Source organism: Zalophus californianus, chromosome 7 (genome assembly GCF_009762305.2).
Source record: "Zalophus californianus isolate mZalCal1 chromosome 7, mZalCal1.pri.v2, whole genome shotgun sequence".
In the NCBI taxonomy this organism is placed as follows: Eukaryota; Metazoa; Chordata; class Mammalia; order Carnivora; family Otariidae; genus Zalophus; species Zalophus californianus.
In genome coordinates this window covers 142,533,284-142,542,250 of record NC_045601.1, presented here as the reverse complement: position 1 = coordinate 142,542,250, position 8,967 = coordinate 142,533,284, and the positions used below count along the sequence as shown (strand labels likewise).

At 44.8% G+C, this 8,967-nt stretch overlaps 1 protein-coding gene across 1 annotated transcript in view; it reads right to left on the bottom strand.

Moving 5' to 3' along the window:
• Positions 1 to 3,488: 3,488 nt before the first annotated feature.
• The window catches only part of MRS2 (magnesium transporter MRS2), a 30,300-nt gene continuing 24,821 nt past the window's right edge, over positions 3,489 to 8,967 (bottom strand). The window contains exons 10-11 of the mRNA XM_027601600.2: positions 4,204 to 4,317; positions 3,489 to 3,665 (exon numbers count right to left, since the gene is read on the bottom strand). Coding sequence (XP_027457401.1) covers positions 3,555 to 3,665; positions 4,204 to 4,317 — 225 coding nt within the window. The 3' untranslated portion in view covers positions 3,489 to 3,554. The remainder of the gene's footprint in view (positions 3,666 to 4,203; positions 4,318 to 8,967) is intronic.

The window sequence follows — 8,967 nt, the reverse complement described above, 5'->3', positions numbered from 1 at the left end:
ATCTCCAGGGTGAGCATTCTGGTGGCAGAGGAGCACATCCAGGGGAGCCCGGGTAGATCCTGCTAGAGGTGGGGCTCCTCGAGTGGAGACAGGCCTCTTCCCAGGGAAAGATGACAGATACTCTGCTTACTCGTGTCCCCTTCCAGTGCGTCCTTCTTGCTTCCCTTGTATTGAAACCTGGGGCTCAGACCTGCTGTACAATTGCTTTCCCCTTCCACACAAATACCTAGGGCTGATGCCTGGAAAGGACTCTCTGGTTAGCTCTTAGGAAACTCTGTCCATTTCTCCTAAAAATGTCCTTTTAAAATTGGTGACCCATTCCAATCAAAATGAAATAGAAAGCACAGTATACAGGGAAAAAGTGAGCAGAGAAATAGTACAGTGAAAAGTAGGGGGGTGAGGGAGAACCTCACAACTCCACAGGGTTTCAGAGAGTGAAGGACAAATATAAAACTAAAAGCTCACCTTTTAATGCCCTCAACTGCTTTTGTAGAAGCGGCTGTTCGAACAGTTGAACCCAGTGACTGCACGGGTTCTGTGTCCTTTACGAGGAGTCCGTGTTGTGCTGGGCTGGTACAAGCCGTGCCCACCCCGCCAGCAAGCTCTCTGGCCCGAGGCCAGCGCCTGGGAGGGAAGCGGGCGCCGGCCTCTCTGGTTCCCGGGCTGGCTGGGATTCATCTGCAGTTCCTACAGAAGGGCATATCTGAGGGAAAGGAATGGACCCAGGCTTCTAGCTTCACTGAACATGTGAAGGCGTTATTACGGATTCTGTAGCAATCAGGGAGCAAAGTAACTGATGACAAGAACCCTTTTTAGCGTCTCTAGAGGCAATGTAGAGAGTGGTTCAAAGAAGACAGGAATCCAGGTGAGGAGTTAAGTTAAATTAGAAATCAAGGGAAAGCTACTCGAGTTAATACTGTGAGCATAAGGGGAGTATGGAGGGAAAAATGGGCACACACACCTAGACAGCACCTCGGATGACCCGTGACGGTCCTCTTAAGTGTGCAAGCTGCCGGTTCCCTAGGGAAAAGCAAAAAGCACAGACACCCTTTGGTTTCATTTGGGTAACAATGAAAGGGGCCAGAATGACTTAACAGACGTCTACGTGTAGAACATGCTGATAACTGCAGCGTACTGGGCCTTCTCCTTAGAAGTCTGTGTTCTCACACCACCATTGCTAAAGAAAGGATCTGCTTCCCTGACCAAGAGGGCCTGTGTTGACACACAATCATTCTCAATGTCTAAACATACCAGACAGAAGCAAGTTCTCACGTAGGATTTATACAGGATATTTAACCATCTTAATCCCATATTCAAAAGTGCAAAGTTGTATTTCCAGTACCAAAGGTCGACCTGGATGGCAAAGATGTACAAACTGGCCTACAGAGTCCAGTGCATTGCCCCAGAGGTGGGTTACATTTTAAATCTAAGTACTAACTGTAGCTCTAAGCTCTAAGCATGGATTCTGAAATGCTTAACAAAAATGGAAATACCTTGTAGGGTTTTAATCTCTCATTAACACAAATCTGAGCTTAAAGGTCATGGAGTTACTTCAAGATGTCAAAACACATGTACATATTTGCAATTTTTCTATTACCTGTGTATGTAACAACTTGCTTCAAGACTTCACGATCAACATGGTTTCCGTGCCTTTGAATCACAGACCTAGAGAGATGTGGAGTGCATTTGGGAATGAACTGCGATCTCTGAATGCCCTGTCCACGCACCATTAGAGCACCTCCATGGTATTACTAAAGTAATGAAAGTAAATCCTGAGATTAAAGTTTGTTAGATAACTATTAACTCCCAAGGGCGCCTGGGTGGCTCAGTCGGTTAAGCGTCTGCCTTCAGCTCAGGTCATGGTCCCAGGGTCCTGGGATGGAGCTCTCCATCGGGCTCCCTGCTCCACGCAGCTTCTGCTTCTCCCTCTCCCACTCCCCCTGCTTGTGTTCCCTCTCCTCTCCCAAATAAAATCTTTAAAAACTCCAAAAATAAAGCTGTGTAAAGCTGTGTACAACTCTTGGAATAACGTGCCCAAAAGGTTTTTATTTAGTGGTTATTTCTCACAGTCTGTTTGCTATCTTCTGCCACATTTCCTTAGAGGCCTTCCAAAAACAGTCTGTTAAGAATATCATTCCTTGACCTTGTTAAACAGGGAATAAGACTGCTTGCTCGTTCACATAACCAAACACTTGTGCTCAGTGATTTTAACTCAAAATTTAAAATCGCCTAACGTCTTAGGTAAGAAGCATCCTATCTGCAAAGCAGAGCGAGTTGACATTTTGAAATCTTACTGGTTCACCAGTAACTTCTCTACATCAGACTTAAGAGGTAGTTGTATTTCCGTTTTGTTGAGGAAACATGACTCCTGGAAAAAAAATTTTACCCAAGTCCACAAACTCAAACCCAAAGGAAAAAGGCCCAGATTCTGTGCCTGATCAGAGTCAAATCAAACCCCTTGGGCTTTCAATTCTTCCATGTCACAGCGAAGTCACAGCAGCAGCAGTGCTCTGAGGTGTGAGAAAGCGGAGTGTCCCATAAGATCGAAAGGTTATCAAAGACACTTTGGCTTCGGTCATCACATTTATGACCCTAGAGAGTTCTGTATACCCACATTCCGACACCCACACCTCAAAGCGTGCCCCTGACCACAGGGAGGTGCCAAGTGGGCCACTCTGTGCTGAGACCAACCCAGCCCGGCCACCTGTATCCTCCAGCTTCTAGTGGCTTCTTCTAACCACACATGGGAGTGGGGAAAAGTACAACTCCATCTTCTCTCAAACCAGCTACTGGAATAGCATTTTTACTCCCATTACCGAACTACTTGGTAAATGGACTCCTAAACTGCCTCCTATGACATCCTATTACAGTAGCAGGTAACCCCAACATTATCAGCATACAGATTTTACTAGTATTACATGTGTAGTAGAAGAGCTGCTCTGGACACTCTGAAGTTTGAACCTCTGAGGTGTAGGCATACAGATTAACTGGGCTACATACACTTTCGGGGGGTGGGGGTGGTTGAGGGAACCTCCATCTACTCTCAAAAACAGGGATGACCTAAGAGCTACAAAACAGTAACAGGATGGAAATAGTTTTCTTTCAACATCACTTCCAAAGGCTTCCATTATAGCCAAGCAGAGAAAATAGTTTCAGGAGTCAAGAGAAAATCTTAATACAAGAAAATACAGTACGTTAAAGGCTGATTTAAAGCACAAACTTTCAGAGTTCGTTTATGGATTTTGCTACCTTAGCTGACACAAAGTTCCCAAGAACATGATCCCCTTACTAAGAACTGCTACCTGATCTCGTTCACTGTGGGCTTATCAAGTTTTCAGGCTTTGCTTGGCCTGAGACATGTATAAATCAGAAAATCTATACAATCTATTCTCACGTGTCTATAAAAACAGCATTTTAAGGTTTTTGCTTCTTTCCTCAATTTTGAAAATGCAGTTAAGTTCCAGCATTGTGGAGTGCCATCACATCTGAAAGAGTAGCAGAAGTTTCCTGTGACTACCATGAAAAGTAACCCAGTCTCTCCGTTTTGATGTCTCCTAACGGTCTGTCAGGACGCTCCTGCCTGGTCCGAGACTGTCGGGCTGGAAGCCGTGCTTCATTTCCAGCCTTCTGTCCGCTTGAAGGGACTTCTTAGGTAAAGAGGCCATCTAAATAGAGCAGGAAAATTAATCATTTTACTGTGGGTCTGTCTTAAAAGAAATGCCATGAGTAAAAGGAAAGGTGATTAGCAGATAAGGGGAGACTACAAGCCCTGTGTCAGTACGCTAAGTACTCATTCCCGGTGTAATGGGAATAGAAAGGTAAGAAAAAGGGTAAACTTTTCTATCTTTTCTTAATGAGAACGCTACATTTTCTACATTTCAATCTGAGTTATGACAAAGCCTGCAGAATTGCCAACATCTGTCCAAATGCAGAATGCTCATCCCAGAGTGATGTATTTTGCATAGAGCACTAAGCTGTTCACCGGGCCAGGCACTGTACTAGTAATAAGTACTTTCCACAGCTTATTTAACTCTCCCACTAACACTATGAAACTGCTGACACTGACTTGACTGACAGATGTGGAAATGAAATAACTTGCTCAGGGTCACAAAGCCGGTGACAACACCAGCTCAGGTGGTCGGTCTGCCTGCAGAACCAGACCATAACCCTTGGCTACACTGCTGCGACCCAGACCCTTCATACCACGGGAGGCAAAGGAGCTTCTAGTTGTCGTCCCAGGAATGACAGCAAACGCCTCCAGATGAGGCCACTTCCCATAAACATAATTCCTGTAATCAGCCAAAACACTCTGTGGTCCTAAAAGAGAACGAGTTAATTTCAATCACAAAAGGTCAGGTTCCTTGGCAGTACAATTCCCATACTATGGTTGCCCCAGAGCTTAAAAGAAGCTTTTTTTTTTTTAATTTAAAGATTTTATTTATTTGACAGAGAGACACAGTGAGAGAGGGAACACAAGCAGGGGGCGTGGGAGAGGGAGAAGCAGGCTTCCTGCTGAGCAGGGAGCCCAATGCAGGGCTCCATCCCAGGACCCCGGGATCATGACCTGAGCCGAAGGCAGACGCTTAATGACTGAGTCACCCAGGCACCCCTTGAAGAAGCTTTTGTTGTTTGTACAGCTCTTCCCTATAGAAAGGACCGAAGAACAAGCCTTGATAGCACCCAGAGAATCAGAGAATAAGTAAGAAGGGAAACATGATATAAAAGGGCTTCAATATTTTAAAATCATTTATTTACGTGTATACAAACATTAATAGTTATAATCACAGAGGACATACAACTGAATTTAAATTTTTTGCTTATAGCCACAGCTCCTAAGCTGTGAGCTGAGGTGTCCTGGGTATCACAACACCCCAGATTATTTTAAGTTTTCAAGGAAAACACAATGACATCTGCAGAAGAGACCTAGCTACTTCATAAACAACTTGTTAGGTAACATCACAGAAACTACAATGTCATAAACTTTTGGTCTAGTAATCCTCTGAAAAAATTACTAAGACACTAGACACTAAATGCATCATGAACCAAGAAAGTTTGGCAACCTCTGACTTACAGTAAACATTTTTCCTGTCATTTTCAAGCTTGTACTATTCTGGCAGTGTAATGTTCATGCCTTGGTGGACGGAACCACAGACCCCCACCCCCCCGCCCCGGGGAAGGGATCCCATCTACAGCTACTAGCTGGCTATCAGCCACAGCCCAGGTAGCTCCAGAGAGTGAGACCTCCCCTGCCCCAAAGACAGTGCTACTGTCTTTGCTGTAGACTGGTTCTACAATCCACCTATGAATAAAAATCTGAAAATGCCAAAATGTGATAAACTAGGGGGGTTAAGTTCCAACCAAGTTTGAAATTTCAAACACAAATTGTGGGAAGATGGCACAGTAGGAGGACCCGAAGTTCAACAGGTAGAACCAGACAACACATCAGTGTAAACCCAGAAAATGACCTGAAGACTGGCAGAACAGACTCCATAAGTAAGTGGGAGAAGGGGCCACATCAAAGAGGGCAGAAAGTACAGAGACCTGGTGGGGAGCTAAATGAAACTGTGGGGCTGCCCATGGGAGGAAGGAACTTGCCAGCACAGAGAAGGGAGAGAACCAGACTACTGCACTGGGGTGCCTGCACGGGAAGACGACTATCCGTAACATTTGGCCTTGAAAACCAGAGGAGCTGAGTTCTGTGAGTTTTTACAATCAGCAGGACTTAAAACTTGGAATTTTAAAAATCAGCAGGCTCAACTTTAGGAGAGCAGAGAGGCTGAGAGGAAACTGAGTCCCCACCATTAAAGAGACAACACAACTAACAGCCTGGGGAGAAACAGCATAGAAGCAGCAGTTTGAAAAACACCCGGGGCATACAGTGGGAGAGTTGTTTCCTAATCTCAGGTGCTCTGGAGAGACAGAGATCTTGGGAGACTCCTCCAGGAACAAAGGACCTACAGGTGGTATCCACTGCCCCGCCCCCCCCCCCCCCAGCTGCCTGGGGGAACCAGCATGACACTCACTGATTTGCTTACACTGCACCCAACCTCCCACCCCTGAGCTTCCCATCCACACCCTCCAGCCAGGCCTGCCTCAGTCCCAGCTCTGCGGGTCCCATCCCCCAGAAGACCCACGCAAACCCTGCTTAATACCAAGCCTCCCACACCTGGGGGGAGGGGGTTTGCATCCACCCCCTCCAAAGCAGGAGCCAATCAAAAGCAGCACCCCCAGCCTGGCCCATGCAAGCTGCCCCTATAGGGCCAGCACCACTCCAAAGCACCTCCTGCCCGTGGAGAGGGGAAGCTAACCACGCACACTGAATGTGGCCCCCAAAGTGGGCTAGGGGCCGACAGCTGGTCAGACTGCAGGCCCTGACCACGCATGAAAGCTTCTCGGGGGACAATGCAGAGAAAGCATCCTGCAGTTTGGTGCTATTGCAGCTCTGGCAAACGCCTGCTCGGACTGACCCATTACCACCACAGGGAGCAAAAACAGCCACTGCAGATACCTGGACTCTGCAGGCAAACGTGGCCTAGCCACACAGTATGGTGCACACAGTACACAGAACAGCTCTGAAGCGCCAGGTTTTGGTGAACAGGGGACCTTGCACTGCAGGCAGACAGAACCTCCTTCCCATGAGGCCACCACCTTCAAGAGCAGGAGACACAGGTGACTTTCCTAACACACAGAAACAGACACCGAGAGGCAGACAAAATGAGACAAAGGAACATGTCCCAAATGAAAGAACAGGACAAAGTCACAGCAAGAGACCTAAGTGAAATGGAGATAAGCAATATGCCTGATGGAGAATTCAAAGTAATGATCATATACTCAGGACTTAAAAGTGGAGGACATCAGTGAGGCCCTTAACGAGATGAAAACGAACCATTCAGAGATGAAGAACACAATGAAATTAAAAATACTAGATGGAATAACTAGTAGACTAGAGGAAGCAGACCTGGAGGACAGAGTCATGAAAAGTAAAGTTGAACAGGTGAGCAAAAAAAAATTATGCAAAACAAGAACAGACTTAGGGAACTCAGTGGCTCCATCAAGTGTAATAACACTGGCATTATAGGGATCCCAGAAGGAGAAAAGGGGGCAGAAAATTTATGTGAAGAAATATCCAGATCCAGGAGGCACAGAAATAGCTCAACAAAATCAACTCAGGAGGTCCATGCCAAGACACATAGCAACTGGGGCACTGGGTAGCTCAGTCGGTTAAGCGCCTGCCTTCAGCTCAGGTCATGATCTCAGGGTCCTGCTCATCACGGAGTTGGCTTCTCCCTCTCTCCATTTCTGCCCCACCCACATGCTCGCTCTCTCAAATAAATAAAATCTTTAAAAAAAGACACCTAGGGGCACCTGGGAGGCTCAGTCGTTAAGCATCTGCCTTCAGCTCAGGTCATGATCCCAGGGTCCTGGGATCGAGCCCCGCATCGGGCTCCCTGCTCAGCGGGAAGCCTGCTTCTCCCTCTCCCACTCCCCCTGCCTCTGTCAAATAAATAAATAAAATCTTAAAAAAAAAAAAAAGACACCTAGTAATTAAAATGGCAAAAAGTGGTGATAAAAGAGAGGATTTTAAAAGCAGCAAAAGAAAAAAGTTAAATATAAAGGAAACCCCAAGGCTATCAGCTAATTTCTCAGCATAAACTGCAGACGGGAGTTTGCAAGACAAGAAGGGAGTAGCATGATAAATTCAAAGTGCTGAAAGGGAAAAATCTGCAGCAAAGAACGCTCTATCCCGCAGGGCCATCATTCAGAATAGGAGAGACAAAGGGTTTCTCAGAGAAACAAATAAAGGAATTTATCACCACTAAACCAGCCTTACAAGAAATATTAAATGGGGCTCTTTGAGTGGAAAGGAGAGACCGTGAGAGTATGAAAAGTAGGAAACACAAAAGCAGCAGAAATAAGTACATCTGTAAAACTCAAAGGATGCATAGTAAAAGGATGTAAAGTATGACACCCAAAATGTGGGGGGGGGGAGGAGTAAAGAATGGGTTCAAACTTAGGTAACCATCAGCTTAATACAGACTGCTATATGCAGAAGTTATACACTAACCAGTGGTAACCACAAACCAAAAACCAGTAATAGATACGCAAAAAATTTTAAAAAAAAGGAATCCAAGTGTAACACTACAGAAAGCCAACTAATAGTGAGAGAAGAGAGCAAGGGAAGAAAGGAACACAGAAGAACTACAAAAACAACCATTAAAGAACAAAATGGCAAAAAGTACATATCAATAATTACTATGAATGTAAATGGACCAAATGCTCCAATCAAAAGACACAGGGTGAAGAGAACGGATACACAGGACCCATCTCATGCTGCCTACAAGAGACTCACCTCAAGACCTAAGGACCCCTGCAGATGAAAGGTGAAGGGATTGAGGCATCTATCATGCACATGGATGTGAAAAGAAAGCTGGGGTAGCAATTCTTACATCAGAAAAAAAAAGACTTTAAAACAAAGACTGTAACAAGAGACAAAGACAGACGCTATAATAAAGGGGACAATCCAACAAGAAGATACAACAAGCTGGTTGTTTGAATAAATCAACACAATTGAAAGTCTTTAGTCAGACTCATCAAAAAGAAAGAGAAGACTCAAATAAATAAAATCAGAAATGAAACAGGAAATAACCACCATCACAGAAATACAAAAGACTGTAAGAGAATATTATAGAAAATTATATGCCAAAAAACTGGATAACCTAGAAGAAATGGATAAATTCCTAGAAACAAAACCTCCCAAAACTGAACCCAGAATAGGAAATTTGAATAGACCAATTACCAGCAATGATATTATATCCATAATAAAAAAAACTCCCCCCCAAAAAAGTCCAGGACCAGATGGCTTCACAGGTGAATTTTACTAAACATTTAAAGAAAAATTATTATCCACTCTTCTCAAACTATTAAAAGAAAAAAAGGAGAAAGGAAAACTTCCAAATTCATTCTATG